At 52.1% G+C, this 15481-nt stretch overlaps 1 protein-coding gene and 2 long non-coding RNA genes across 3 annotated transcripts; 2 read left to right on the top strand and 1 right to left on the bottom strand.

The window, feature by feature from the left end:
• Nucleotides 1–1373: 1373 nt before the first annotated feature.
• LOC306642239 lies at nucleotides 1374–5693 on the top strand. Its single transcript, XR_013758444.1, has 5 exons — nucleotides 1374–1580; nucleotides 1746–1858; nucleotides 3173–3326; nucleotides 3527–3570; nucleotides 5326–5693. It is a non-coding gene; the product is annotated as an uncharacterized lncRNA (long non-coding RNA).
• Nucleotides 4649–12740, bottom strand: OPTC (opticin; the record flags this gene model as incomplete). The annotated part of the gene is made up of 7 exons (XM_079107852.1): nucleotides 4649–4840; nucleotides 5153–5343; nucleotides 5801–5896; nucleotides 9042–9244; nucleotides 9993–10151; nucleotides 11690–11825; nucleotides 12510–12740. The coding sequence occupies 6 exons, from the start codon at nucleotides 12738–12740 to the stop codon at nucleotides 5173–5175; spliced, it is 996 nt and encodes a 331-aa protein (XP_078963978.1). The 3' UTR covers nucleotides 4649–4840; nucleotides 5153–5172.
• On the top strand, nucleotides 5828–7006 carry LOC306642240. The gene is made up of 3 exons (XR_013758445.1): nucleotides 5828–5869; nucleotides 6105–6142; nucleotides 6249–7006. It is a non-coding gene; the product is annotated as an uncharacterized lncRNA (long non-coding RNA).
• Nucleotides 12741–15481: the final 2741 nt, after the last annotated feature.

The raw sequence follows: 15481 nt of genomic DNA on the forward strand, positions 1-15481 counted from the left end.
GGCACTGTGCCCCCTGGGCTTGGATATGATTGAGTGACAGGAAGCTCCACCAGGAAGGTGCTGATTTTGTCACATGTCCCACAGGAAGACAGAGCACCAAACTGTCAAACTCAGGAGCCTGGACTCTCATTCCAGTGTTCACTCCCTTGCTCACAGTCCCTTCGCAGAAGCACTTCCACTCCCTCCTGCTTCGGAACTGAGACACGCAGGAGAGAAGAATTTGGAAGGCTGGCTGGGACTGGGACCAGTGGCATAGGAACAGAAGAAGAGCTGTTTGCCCCAGTGTCTGGGGCACAGGAGGGCGGGGCGTGCAGGGGGTGCGGGTTCAGGAGGGGTGCGCACCCTGCCCAGGGCCACGTGTCCAGAAGGGCTGGACTGGCTGGGGGAGGCCGAAGACAAGGAGTAGGAGGCATTTCATTGCAGTGGAAGGAGGGGCCCCTGATGCTTTGTCACCCCGGAGGGCTGGGGGTGGGGCAAGGAGACATGGTGAAATAAACAGGCACTTTCCTGCCACGCAGAGCGTCTCATCCAAGCCGGTGACACGGGAGGGAAGCTTGTGAGATCTGGCTGCTGGAGACTAAAGTCTGCGGGCCAGCCCAGAGAACCTTGAGAGAGAGAGGCCCTTGGGAGAAAGAGCTTCACCTAGCTGGAGTCTGGTGGCGGGGAGGAGGGGGCAGGCTGGAGGAAGGAGGATCTAGACTGGGAGACCGGCAGAGCCTTGGTCACCTCATGTCTGTGACCTTCCTCCAGGACAAAGTTAGAAGGCCACAGACACAGGCATGTGGGGGTGAGGAGAGATATGTCCTTGAGCCCTGGGATTTTCCTGGGTCGAGATCCTTCCTTCCCATGCACCCCCTGAGGATGCTGGCCCTGATCCTGCTGGGGTCACCAACTCAGGCAGGCGCCCTCTTCCAGCCCGGGGTATGCCCTCCTCAGAGCTTGCTTTTCAGTTCTTCGGGGCTTTGGAGCGGTGGAGTGCTTGCCTGGCATGCACTAGGCCCTGGGGTCAGCGCCGGCTCTGCCTTGCCAAAACAAAAACAGAACGCAAGGAGCAACCTGCTTCAGGGGCTACTAAACCACGGCTGCAGGTGCTAGAGATGAGGTTTCCTTTCTCTCTGGTAGGATTTCCCCAGAGGTGGAGCTGTCCCCACAACCCCGCCCGCCTTGTTTTGATGTCACATGTTGTTTGTCATCTTTCTCTTGGACAAAGCACTTAGCCCCCCATTTCCTATCTGTACAGTAGGGAGGATAATTCCTTCCTCCCAGAGTTGTGGGGACTATGGAATCTGATCCCATATGTAAAAGAGCTCCTTAAAGCGCAAATTTGCAGCCTAGGAGAAAGAGATTACTGTTCCCTGGGAGGAAACTGAAGGAAGAGGAAGCAGGAAGGAGGTCTAGGCGAGGTCAGAGTGAGGAAACCCCCCTGGCTCTAGCCCCTCCGCCCTCCATTCCCTCCTCAGCCCTGGGCCTTGCTGTGGAAGCTTCAGAGTGAGGGGGGACTGTGGAGCTGAGGATGGGCAGGTGCAAGGGCCTAGTTGCAAATTTACTCTCCCTTGGCTGCGGGAGAAGCGGGGAGCCGGGTTAGTGAGGTGGGGCAAGTCCTGCTCTTGGAGGAGGGAGATCCTAAGCAAACCTAGACTGCTTGCCGGTGTGTGCTGGGCCTGACGGGCCCTGCAGTCCCCTCTTCCCTCCAGTGACGGGTGGCCCTACTCTCCCAACCATTCTCCCCGTCTTTACCACTGCAGGACAGTGGGCCTCCTCCGGGCTGGCAGGAGCTCTCCACCCGCCTCACCAAGGCCCAGCCCTAGCTCCTTTCATCCTGCGGAAGACGCCTTCCTTACCAACATCAGACCAAGATGTAACAGCTGCTGGGAGCGAGCTGGTCCCCTCCCTTCCCTGGGGTGAGGGACAGATGCTCTGTATAGAATTTCTTCAGGGACACAGCCAACAAGGGCATTCTTTCTATTCCTTGGGCTTCCCTAGTCAAAAATGGGGGATTAGTCAGGAGACAGCTGCAGAGGCGCGGCCTTGGGGAAACCCTCCCAGCACACAGAGGCCTGGGAACACACAGTGGCAGCTGCCTTCTTGACTGGCACTTGAACCCAGCACCCACCCCAGGGTATGGTGTAAGAGCAGGACTTTGCACCCCTGTCAGAGGAACCTGGGTTTGAGTTTTGGCCTTACTGCTTCTTTGCTGTTTAGCTTCCTCTTCAGCAGCAGGGAGAAAGCGTCCCGTTGTCTAGGGTTCTTCTCGGGATTAAATGAAGTGAGCAAACTCCAGGAGCCCTGGAATTGCTAGTCCCCTTCTCTTACAGCAGAGCAGGGGCCGATGACTTTCTATATGTACAGATTCACCAGGGGCATCTGGGTGTCACACAGCTTCTAGCACCAGGAGCCCCATTCTGGAAAATCTTTACATTTTTTTTTTGGGGGGGGGGTTCCTTCAACGGAGGGTCTCTTTCAGTTTGGAATCTTGAGCCCATAATCCAAGAGAGCAGGATGTGAAAGAGATGTGGGGCATGGAAAGGAATAGAACTAGGAGAGAAAGAGAGGGAGAGGGAGAGAGAGAGGGAGAAAGAGAGAGAGAGAGAGAGAGAGAGAGAGAGAGAGAGAGAGAGAGAGAGAGAGAGAGAGACACACCAGGTTCTGCTGACATGCTTGGGAGCTAGGGAGAGCTCACTGTCTAAAAGGTGAGGAGCTATTAGCTTCCTGCCTGCCTAGTCTTTGCATGGGGTGAGGAGTCTCCAGGAGAGAAGGCAGGCCCCACAGCCAAGGCACAAGGGCACCTCCTACCACTTCCAAGACTTCCCACTGACAGAAAGTGATTTATCTCTTCTAATGTCAATTTCTTCATCTGAAGAATATGAATAATAATCCCCGACTTCTTACAGGGTTGTCATGAGGATCCAAAGTTCTTAGTGAAGTGCTAGACAGGGGTGGGGGAGGTAGATAAACGGGTTCTTTTCCATGTGGGCCACAAGAAACACCTGTCCCTCCAGACTCAAGGACCACCTGGGACCTTAAGTGGTTGCCTTGGCAACCCATGGCGTGGTTAACTCCTACTCCATCTTAGCCTTCGGCTTTAATGTCAATTCTGCGAGGAGGTCTTCCAGACCCTTAGACTTGGACCCCCTCTCGTAAGCTCCTGCAGTGTTCCCTCTTCCCTTTACAGCACTGACCATCAGTTGAACAGTGTGGTTGGTTGTGTGATGATTCGCTCAACACCTGTCTTCTGTACTCAAGTCTAAGTCCTCAGAGGAAAAGGAACATGTCTCTGTCGCACACCATCTTATCACCAGCATGTAACAATGTCTGGCATCCAGCAGGTAGGTGCTCTGTAAAACCCCTGCTGAATGAGTAAAGGCATTGCCGGCCCCACTCCTTTTCCAAGCCTCAGCCCACACCTGATGCCCAACACCATCCATCACATGCTCCCTGCCCAAAGCCTCCCTGTGAGAAGCAGGGAAAGGGGGGGCATCTCCATCCCTACTTATTATTCAAGAAACAATGGCTCCCTTCTTCCCAGCCTCCCAGCACAGCAGGCCCCGCTCAGGCTCCAAAAGGCTGCAGGTAAGTAATTGCTCTATTTATTTATTTATCTTTGCACAAGGCTGCCCTCTGGTGGTGGAACATGCAGGAGGTCGGGAAGGACGGCAACCCCAGTGGCCAGAAACCAGTAGGTAGTGCCAGACTCAGAGACTGGCAGGTGAGGCAGGGTAAATGTCAGCACTACCAAAAGGGTGTCCAGGTAAAGAGTTGGATCAGTTCTCCATCTTCTGATTGGCTCCCTCCAAATTTAACAGCAGGTCCCAGCCTAGGAAGAGCAAGAAATTAAGGAAGGCTCCCAGAGACTTGGGAGGTTGAGGCAGGAGGATCACAAATTTGAGGCTAGCCTAATCAACTTAGTGAGACCCTGTCTCCAAATAAAAAAAAAAAAAGTGTTGGGCGTGTGGCTCAGTGGTTAAACACCCCTGGGTTTAATCCCCAGTACTGAAAAAAAATTAAGGAACACCCTATAGAAACCCTACTCAACCCAAGTAGTGCAGTTCTATAGAGACAGATAGTTTAAATAGCTATTCTCTTTCTCCCTCTCCACCCCTGCCACCTTGGTACCAGGGATTGAATCCAGACATGCTTAGCCACTGAGCCACATCCCCAGCCCTTTTTATTTTTTATTTGGAGACAGGGTTTCGCTGAGTTGCTTAGGGCCTCGTTAAGTTGCTGAGGCTGCCTTTGAACTCACAATCCTCCTGCCTCCGCCTCCTGAGCTGCTGGGATTATAGGTCTGTGCCACCATGCCTGGCTTTATTTTTTTCTTTTCATTGATGTGCTGGCAAGCTTAGCAATCAACTCTCTCTCTAAAAAAAAAAAAAAAAAGAAAACCTCAATTTGTAACATTTTGTAAATCTCTTAACATGACCAATGTCACGTAGCCAACATGATGTCACCAAACAACGAGTTGGGAAAAGATGCCCAGTAGTGCATCACCGTATGAAATCTCCACCACACAGATATCTCACACATAAATAACTTAAGGAGTGTGATTAATAATAAAATAATTGAGAAGTGGTGAGTTTTGAGTGTTTATTACATTGATATATTTTGATATAATATGTTCAATTGTAGGGTTATACAATTTAATTTTTCATAATGACTGTTTAATAACTGATTTGCAGAATTCTGGAAAATTCAATCTGTCCCTGCAAGCCTCATAGTGAGGGTGGTTCCAACACACCACTGCTTCTCCTGCTCTCTGCTTCCCGCTCCGTCCTCTGCTGCATTTCTCTACCTCCTCTCTCTCTTCCTTCTCCTCCTCCTCCTTCATGGCTTTCCTGGCATTCTGTGGGGATGGGAGGGATGGGGAACATGGAAAAGATCTTGATGCAGACACTGCTGTTCTCTGAGCCAGGAGCCATAAGGTGTTAAAGAAAGAGGAGGGAGAAATGCAGATTTGGCTACTGCAGGACACTGCTGGGGTGTGTGTGTGTGTGTGTGTGTGTGTGTGTGTGTGTGTGTGTGTGTAGTGGGGGGTGAGGTGGGGATTTTTTGCAACCGGATCACGAGGCTGTCTAATGCCTGGGATGAAGACTGCTGTTTAGACACAGGAGACCACAGGTTCTATGTGGCCTCCAGGGCCTCCGAGTGCTTCTACCTGGAACAGAGGGAGGGAGACTAGGAGAAGCGGCCGACGGGTAGCCGGGGCAGGCAGAAGTAGGCACTGGGGAAGAGGCTCAGGTTGATGGGGTTGCCGTCCAACCGGATGTCTTCCAGTTGCCTGCGGATGTGTCTGTGCTCCCCAGGGTCACAGAAGGCATCTCTTGGCAGGGTCTCTATCATGTTATTCTGGAAAGAATGGGCAGCAGCTGAGCACCCTCCTAGAGGCCTGGGTCCCAGGCAGCACTGAAGGCACCGCCAGCCTTTCCCACCAGCCCTGCCTTTCCTGTGCACTCGGGGAAGCCGAGGCACCAGAGCCCAGAGCACATGAGGGATGAGAAGAGGACACCAAGCAGGGAGAGAGGTGAGAGAGATGAAGTGGGATGAAGGATGAAGGGAGAAGGAAGGAAGGAGGCCGTGATCGGAAGAGAAGAAGAGAAACAGAAAGAAAAGCAGGCGGATGAGGCGAGATACAGATACAGAGGAAAGGAAGCGTCTTCCAAGGAAGAAATGGAGAACATCAAACAGGAGCCATGGACCATCATCTAGATGAGAGCATGCCTCCCACACAGCCCTGTTGCCCAGGCCTTGTGGGGCTCTGCCCCGTTACCTGCTGTCCACCCTCCCCGTGGCTGAGGCTTCTCACCTGCAGGTGGAGTGAGCGCAGGCTCAGAGGCAAAGGCCAGGGGATGGAATCTAGCAGGTTGTCTGCCAGGTAGAGAAACTGCAGCTTCTCCAGCGCCTGCAGGGGCACAGAGAGCATGGGAGGCTGGTGGGTCCCCTCGGGCTCTGGCAGAGAGGAGGTTCCCAATAAGGCCAGGGTGGGTGAGCCCATTCCATTCACTCAGGGGTCACCGAGCCTCAGCTATGTGCTGGGCCCTGTAGTGGGTGCTTTGTGGGGGCAGCTTGGCTCTGTAAGGAGCTTACACACACTAACTCTACCTATCCAGATGCTGCTGCTTTTGAGGTGCAGGCAGCTAGAGGCAAGGTAGGGGCTGTTAGTGACAGCTGGAAGGAGCGGGGGATGGACAGGGATAGGGCAGAAGGGAGGACCAGGGGACATTTCAGCTCAGCCTCAACTTCTCTGCCATCAGAATGGATTTTTCCCCCCAGTGAAAAGTCTCCCCATGCCAACCCTGGAGCAGATGCATGGAACTCGCTCAGGAGATAGAGCAGCAGAACGAAAACCCAAGGCACATCCAGACCAACGGTGAGCAAGTGCGAGAGCCCCGTCAGAATCAGGTAGGCTAATGAGAGAAGGATGCGGGTAGAGATAAGCCTTTTGGGGCTCAAAGAGCAATGAAGAATAATAGCTGCCATTCATGGAGTATCTGCTATCTCATCAGTCTTCCCGGCTCTGTGTAAATGCCGTTTTACTTAATCCTGCGGCCACTGTGTCAAGTAGGTGTTATCACCCTCATTTTGCAGATGAGGAAGCAAGATTGGAGAGGTGAGGTGACTCACCCATGAGCCCAGGTCCCTCTGGTTCCAAAGCCCCTGCCTTCCCCTGGACTGAGGAAACAGCCCAAGTCAAGGCAAAGAAGTCCTCCTACTCTAAACACAGGCTGTTTCTTAGCTCGGAAGGCGCAGCAAGGGAGCTCTGTGATCACGGGACCCCAGCTCTTGGCTTTGAGACGGGAAGGCTGCGGCCCGAACACGCACAGGAGGAGGGTTCTGCTTTCCACTGCAGCAGGGCTACTGGCACAGTGTTCTGCACCTCAGCCCCCAGGACCACTGCACCCGGAAGACTGAGGGCGAAGGTGTTTGGGAGAGGAGAGAGAGCAGGCATGTCCATGCCTGCACCATTTCTAAACGGCAGCTGCCTTGACTTACTGGATGCTTCTTTCCTCCCACCCCCTTCTCCTCTTCTCCTCTCCTCTCTCTTTCTCCTCCTCCTCCTCCTCCTCCTCTCTTTCTCCTCCTCCTTCTCCTCCTCCTCCTTCTCCTCCTCCTCTCCTTCTCCTTCTTCTTCTTCTTTTAGTACAGGGGTTGAACCCAGGGTACTCTACCACTGAGTTACCTCCCCAGCACTTTTTATTTTGTATTTCAAGACAGGATCTAATTAAGTTACTCAGGTTAGCCTCAAACTTGAGACTTTCTGTCTCAGCCTCCTGAGCTGCTGGAATTACAGGTGAGCACCAATGCACCTGTCTATTTGATGCATCTAAACAGCCAAAAGAGCCTACCATAGTCATGCATTGCTGAACGACTGGGAGATGCAGCATTAGGTGATTCTGTGATTGTACGAGCACCATGGAGTGTACTTACATGAACTAAAAAGGCTACAGTGTCACTAGGTGAGATCACCTTAGAAGTTCCCCATTCTATATGTGGCCTGGTGTTGATGACTGTACTTAAGAGAGATAGACAGACACTGAAAGTGAGTCCAAATGAAGAAGAAAAGACTGAAGAACGAGTAATAGGCTTTTGAAGGCCATTCCTAATGATTCTACCAGCATACTTGGAGGGGGTCAGTCTTGTCCACACTCTGCTTCACTACTTCAGTGGAACTGCACCCTCCATTCTTCCTAGCCCTGTCCCAGGGGGCCATATTTTTTAAAAATTTTATTTGTTGTTTTTTAGATATACATGACAGTAGTATATATTTTGACATATTATACATACATGGAATATAACTTCCCATTCTTGTGGTTGTCCATGATATGGAGTTTCACAGGTCGTGCATTCATATAGGAACATAGGAAAGTTATATCTGATTCATTCCACTGTCTTTCCTATTCCCATCCCCCCTCCCTTCCCTTCATTCCCCTTTGTCTATCCAATGATCTTCTTTCCCTCTCCACCCTCCCTTGTTTTGGGTTAGCATCTGCACATCAGAGAGAACATTAGGCCTTTGGTTTTTTGGGACTGGCTTATTTCAACTTAGCATGATATTCTCCATTCCATCCATTTACCAGCAAATACCATAATTTCATTCTTCTTTATGGTTGAGTAATATTCCATTGTGTATATATACCACATTTTATTTATCCATTCATCTGTTGAAAGGCACCTAGGTTGGTTTCATACCTTGGCTATTGTGAATTGAGCTGCTATAAACACTGATGTGGGTGTGTCACTGTAGTATGCTGATTTTAAATTCTTTGGATATATGCTGAGAAATGGGATAACTGGGTCAAATGGTGGTTGCATTCCAAGTTTTCTAAGGAATCTCCATACTGCTTTCCAGAGGGGCTGCACCAATTTGCAGTCCCACCAGCAATGTATGAGTAAACCTTTTCCCCACATCCTTGCCAACATTTATTTTTACTTGTATTCTTGATAATTGCAGGGGGCCATATTTGCATCCTATAACTTAGCCCTTCCCACCAAAACTAGACAGCCAAGGACCCATTGGATTGAGTCTCTTGAGAGCTTGATGATAGACAATGATTTGTCACTTGGTGATGGGTTTGGGAGGGTGGAATGACACACAGGAGTTAGGGTTAGAGTTAGCACTTTTGCAAGTCAAAGCCATAGGTATTTGGAGAGGTCTGGAGTTTCTGGGAGCAGATCCTGGGAGTGTGCTGAGGATGCTGGTGGGTAGAGGCGAAAGGAGCTGATGCAGAGCGAGAAGCCCAGACGGAGACGTGTGCCCCTCAGAGGCACAGGGAGAGTCACTGACCTTGGTTTCTGGCCCTCCATTCCCAGTAACAGGCTCGTGAGGCCTGACAGTACTGAGTTTCCCATTCAAGGAAGCTCTTGGAATGGCCTGCTATAAAACATCCTTTTTGTGAGTCAGAATTCCGTTTCTTCCAACCCAAAGAACAAACAGAAAAGGATGAAAACTAAGCATGGATTTTTTAGACCCAATAACACCCTGGAGGGCACCGTGCTCGGTGTGAGTGGGGGCAGATGGTGTGTGGTGGTCTGAGGCCCCGACTCACCCTGAAGGCCTCAGGCTGTATCCCTGAGCTCCGGAGCCGATTCAGGCGGACATCCAGGAATTCGATGCCACTGGGCAGCATGGGCAGAGCCACCAGCTGGTTCTCTGGGAGGATCAGATCCTGCAGGGCAGGCAGCAAGTGGAGGGCATCATTATCAATGGAGGAGATGAAGTTGCTGGAGAGGTCGATCCTTTTCAGTTTTGCTGAGGGACATTGGGAGAGAACAGAGAAAGATACTGGATGCATTATCTTTCCTTGCTCCCTACTGGATGTACCTGGTTATCCTGCTCCATCCATCTCAGGATAAGGGAATTCTAACCAGCTCTCACCCTGCAGCAGGTCCAAACCAGAAGAAATCACAGTCTGAAGGACCCCTTGGAAAAGCCCTGGGATTCCTCAGTACCTTTCCCTGGATTCTGGGCTGCCCGCTTTGGGACCCTACTGGAAGAGACCTCCAGCTAGCCCAGGAACCCCTGGACCACCTGCACTCAGTAGTTCTCACTACGGGCGCTGAGGGCTGGAAAGGCTGTGGGTGGTTGGCAGTGGAAACCGGAGCAGAGCCCAGATCTCCTATCCCGGGCAGGACACGAGACATAGAGCAGCCAACAGCATCAGTAGGTGCAGGAGGAGCTGGTCCAGAGGCCAGCAGAGTGACTTGTTTGGGGCAACCTGAAAATGTTGGCTTCATCCGTCCCCACTTCCCAGATCTTCAGGGAGAACAAACAAGAACAGATCACTTCCACCACTTGAACTCTTCAAGGAACGGAGTTAGAAGGACTTGGGGGATGGTTTCCTTTGACAACTGGAAAGACTGAGGACTAATAGGGAAAGGCAAACACAGGTGGGGGCTAACCGTGTCTGGGCACTGTTCATGTGGCCAGATGCAAGGAAAAGGACCCTGGTGGTCCCCTCTGCCTGGCCCCCTCTCCTCTTTCTCAGGGCATTACATACTCAGCCCTTGGAAGTCTGCGGTCCTGATACGGCTGATGCGGTTGAAGCGGGCGTACAGGTAGGTGGTCATCCGGGGAAGAGGAGGAATGTTCTGTAGGTCAATGTCATCACAGTACACAGAAGAACCGAGGCACACGCAGACCAGGCAGGTGGGCAGGTCTGGCCCAGGTGGAAGACAGAACAAAGGGAGACCCCTGATCAGACTCCCTTCAGCCTCTGAAGCCAATGGCTCTTGCCCCAGGGAGTATCTGAGCCATGGACATCTGTGTCCTCTTGATGGCCTCTGGGTTGCTGTCTAGAACCAATTGGCATGATGCACCCAGAATGTACTAATGCCTACTCTCAGCCCGTCACTCAGTCCTCAACCTAAGAGAATCAGGTTCACCCTTAGTTACTACTCAGTACTTTCACCAGACCTGGTCCTTTGTAGGTGTTCCTGGGTCTATGTGAGCATTTCCAGGATATCTAGTGGCCTTTTTTCCCATAGGTCTCCTGTCTGGTCCCAACAGGAACAGTAAAGATGAAATAAAGCCAGAATCAAGTACAATAGCCAGTGGTTGCTGGGTCTGCCAGCTGCCTTTGGGAGGAAGAGCTGGACATGTTCTCTGCAGCTCTGAGAAGCACAATAAGGCCCAGACGGGGCGGACAGTGCCTGCTCAGCACCATCTCCCCTTCTTACGGCAGCAGCATCCCAATTTTCTATCAGGAAAGAGCCCACCCCTATTCTTAGTCCATGACCCCATTTCTTCATCCAGCACTCATGGGACTAAGGCCAGTCCATCCAACTCAGACTGGCTTTAAAATGTTGGGAAGACTATATTGGCTCACACGACGGAACAGTATAGGAGGTTGTGTCACTTGCTCTTATAAGACAGAGATTTCTGTGACGCCAGGATTAGCTCGACTCAAGGCAGCACTATGGTAGCAGGAACAGCCCCAAGATGAAGCAGCAGTTCCCAGCCAGCGGTGACCAGCAGGACTGATAAAGCAGGGTCCCCAGGGCCCTTCCTATCCCAAGGCCTTAAGTGACAGGTCCAGAGAAGGCCCTTTACAATCTCTGCAAGGTCATGGATCCTGACCGAAGGCCTCTGGCTGATGTCCCAGTCCCCCAGGAGCACCCTGAGAAACACCCTAAGAGGAGAAAAGGGATGCTGCGTGCAAGCAGGTCCAAAATGAGCTGCTTCCTTCCTCTGCCCCAGTTTCTGATCCCCAGCAGAGTACTAAGCCCTCACCGCCTACCATGCCAGCATCCCAGGCTCCAGGAAGGCTTTGGGGAGGGAAAGAAGACTGGCTACCGAGGAGGTGAATGCGAAGCTGAAAGCAGTGTGACTGCTTCATTTGCCCCCATGCCAAGGGACAGCCACAAAGTTATTTATTCTTCTCTCCAGGCTTTTAATTGCCTCTGATCTAATCACCACTCAACCTGTTCCCTGAGTGATGCTGTTAACTAAGGTGGGGTGGCTTTGCTGGGGCATAGGCAGCTCTTGTGTTGCTTTGCTTGGGAAAGCCAGCCTCTTCCTCCCCTCGCTTCCTGTTTTTATGGCAGCTATCTCTCCTTCTCTCCCTGACATTAGGCACCAGCCTTGACACTCCATCCCCACTCCTGACCACACTCTACTTGGGTACCACCTGGTGCTGGGTCATGGCTGTTGGACCTTGGACCTATGGATAAGATAACCATTTGACTGTGCACTTACCAAGGCTAGTTGGGGAGCCCAGTGGGCCTGGCAAAATAGGCTTGGTCATTGCGGGGTTTGACAAGGGTGTCCTTGGAGCCACAGTGCTCTGCGTGGGACTGATCCTGGTTGGAGGTGCCAAGCTGGTCTCCTTAACCTGAAGACATAGCACATAGCACACAATAGGCTGAATTTTGGCCCCAAAGGACTTAACTTTGGGTTTTAGAAACCTCAGTGACCCATCTCAAACTTGCAAAGAGTCACTGTGATTGAGGGCAGAGGGACAGCACAAAGAATGAGCAAGGAAGAGATCTTAAAGAGCATCAGACCACATCTTCACTAGATAGATGAGAAAACAGAGGCCCAGAGACGGGAGGGACTTGGATCAGGGAGCCTGTCGGTGCCAAGGCAGAGCTAGCAGCTGGATCCCCAATTCCCTAAGCTGGTGCTCCTCCACACTACCAGGCTCACACCCGCCACAGTGGAGGCTTCAAACTGGAGAACTGTCTAAGAAAAGAGACGAGGGTGGTATCTACTTTTGTGGGGGGCAGCTATGAGGACTTTGCTGACCCTCGCCCCAATGAGATATGCTGTCACACTTGACAGCCTGGGGAGGGATGTATGACTTTGGGGGGAGATCCTGTCAATTTGCACAAATAGACTACTTGGAGGTTTGTGTCCTCTTTCTTAGTACCATGTAAGCGACAACATCCTCAGGAGGGTCAAGAATTTGCCTCTCACAGAGAGTAGGAGGCTTGAGAAGCCTGCATCTTGGGGCTGGTGGAGAGGGGCCAGGGGCCTGGTCTTGAAGGGCATGCAGCCGGTCTGCTGTGTCCCTCACCTCAGCCAGCTGGTCCCCGTAGTCTGCCAGCTCCTCGTAGTTGCTCAGGTCAATGACCTCCCCGTAGTCATCCAGGCTCCCCAGGTAGCTCCCCGCATGCGGCTGGGTGACAGCATGGCTTTCCCCGTGGCCCTGCTCTGCTCCCCTCCTCCTCTCCTTCGGGAGAGAAGCCGGCCCTGCCTCCTGCAGCACCAAGGCCAGCAGGCTCAGCAACCACACGGAGAGCCTCATGAGAGCCTGGGGCGGGAGTGGGGGAGAAGTGGCTGAATCACTCCAGCACCCACCTGGGGAGGGGGCAAGGGAAGGGCAGCTGTCTGTGGGAATGGCTTGCGAACTTGCTCCCCTTCCCAGCAAGCATCACGCACGCTTACTCTGCACCTTCACCCGTGCTCAAGCTCCCTGAGGGCTGGGCTGTGCCGGGGGCACCCCCGGCACCCCCTCCACGCACCCACACTGGTGTCATCTCATACAGCACATGCAGACACCCACGTAGTCCTGCTTCCCCAGCACAGACACGCTCACGAAAGCCCTTGGTCCCTGCGCCCCCCTGCACACCCGGCACACGCTTCTGCATCTGTGCAGATATTCTCTTAACCACGCATGCGAAACATAACTGTTAGTCACTAGATTTAGGGAAACCTCCATCTCAAGGAGTCTTTGTGTGTTTGTATGTGTGTGTGTGTGTGTGTGTGTGTGTGTGTGTGTGAGAGAGAGAGAGAGAGAGAGAGAGAGAGAGAGAGAGAGAGAGAATTACTCATCCATGCATTCACTCAACAAATACGTATGGGGTACTCATTAAGTTCCAGACCCTGGACTTGCTTCTGGGGGTACAGAAAGGAACATGGCGTGGCCCTTCTCAGGAACACCTCATCTATTTGGAGACACCGACTTACAAGTTGATATGCAATGTAAAGAATGTTAGTTCATAAAATAGATGGAGAGATGCAACTTTTTGCAAACATGTTTCTAGAAACCAGAGTTCTTTGTGTGTTGTGAGAGGGTATCCACATCCAGAAAGTTCCTTGGATAGCTGTACATCTGTGTATGTGTGAGTGCATTTCACGTGAGTATGAATGCTCACTCATTTAGCTCACCCACATTGTACGGGAGGGCAGAGACAGGTGTGTGGTGTGGCCGTGGAAGCATCCATGCAGAGTGGATACGCAGACATGGCAGGCGTGTGACTGATCACATGGCCCCCCCAAAGCCCCTGCACACATTTCTAGTAGACCCTCCTCCTCAATTTCAGCTGGGTAAAGGGGGTAAGCCCCTAGAAGCAGCAAAGGGGGACACTTCACCTCACTTCCCATAACTCACTCCAAACCAAACTCCATGAATTTTAGACAAATTCCTAAGGCAGAGTTTGCTGCCCAACCAGAAGCCTCCTCCAACTTCTCTGGCTAGGGGCCTGGACTCCCTCCATCCTCCCTGCCCCAGTCCCAGCCCCAGCTCTTTCCCCTCATCAGCACACCTGTGGCCCTGAGGCCTCCAACCTTGAACCTTACCCTTTAGATGCCCTTTGGTTCCAAATGGAGCCCTACAGCGTCCAGAGAGAGGCACTCTGATGGAAAGGTTGACGGCAGTGGGGCAAGCCAGGCAGGACAAGCAGGCAGGCAGGCATGTGTCCAATCAGGCTTCTCATTCTTTCTGATGTCCTGCTGTTTCCCCTCCTCCTTCCTCAGGGGGTCCCCAATTCCATTCCTTTGCTTGATGAAGGAAATTCTTCCTCTCTCTCCCTTTACCAGTTTTGCCACCCACCCCTTTTCTCTTTCTATTAGTATCTGCTACCTCTCTTTCTGACCCACCTTCCCGATAGGGCCAGGTATTTGAGGGGCAGGCAGTGCCCACCCTGAAATGAAGGGGCCTCACCCCTTAGAGTCTGAACTTTCTGAGAAGGATGGATTGAGGGTACGTGGAGGGCTGGAACTTGCCTTCCCAGTTTTTTTCCTCCAGCCAAAGAGTGATGAGGATTGGCTTCATAGATGGAATCCAAAGATAAAAAGAGGCTGAGCTGAGGAATGCCAACCAGCCCCAACACCCACAGTCCCTAAAAGGAACCATATTGAACAAAATCACCAGCGGGAGGGTCTGGGCCTGCGTGATGCAAAGAGATGGTGAAGAGGGGGTGGGGAAGGATTTGAAAGCCAACTTAAAGTTCACAGATGATGATCAGGAGGAGGATGCAGAAAATTCTTTAAAACTTCTAGGAGGAAAGGACATGGAACCAGAAGACTCCTCCAACTCCACGGACAGGAGTTGGGCTTCGGCTCCAGAAGGGACTTCCTGATCATGAACACTGAAGACACCACGTAGGGACCTCTGGGGCTGGCTGGGAGTACATCCTCCCCTCAAAGATATACTTATGAAGAGAAATTCTTCTTTTCTGGTGCCTTAGGCAGGCAGTGGGTGGGAATGGCTAAAATGTTTGATTCTGCTCGTGCCCGTTACCTCTGCCAGGTTCTTCAGGGATGTTCTCTGCTCTCTCTTCCTTCCCACGGGCTACATCCTTTATTCCAGCTACAAGGCCCTCTAAAGATTTGAGTCTAATTCCTGTAGTGTACAGATGAGGAAGCCAAGGCTCAGAGGAGGGAGGTGACTTGCCCAAGATCACTCAGAGCCACATCCAGCACCTAGATTTCCTGCGTCTCACCCCAGAGTTTCCCTTGCTTTATAGGACTTCATCTTTTCAACCTCATTCCAGGAAGCCCTGAGCCAATGTGCCTCTGGGCGCTCAGAACAGATGGTCTCGGCAGAACTCGTCTCTGCCCCGGTCTAACAGGTGAAGGGGCAAACCTAATAGCCGGCCCAAGAGGGCAGCTCCTGGTGTGGGAGGGGAACTTCCCTCAACCCAAGAAGCTGGGCACCTGAGAAATGCATGTTCCTGTGCCTCTGGCACTCCCCACCCTGGAGGGACCCCATCAAGGGCTCTCCTGGATGGAGGGAGGTATAGTCCTGGAGCCAGAAGGGCTCCC

This window comes from Sciurus vulgaris (assembly GCF_902686455.1).
Source record: "Sciurus vulgaris genome assembly, chromosome: 12".
NCBI lineage: Eukaryota > Metazoa > Chordata > Mammalia > Rodentia > Sciuridae > Sciurus > Sciurus vulgaris.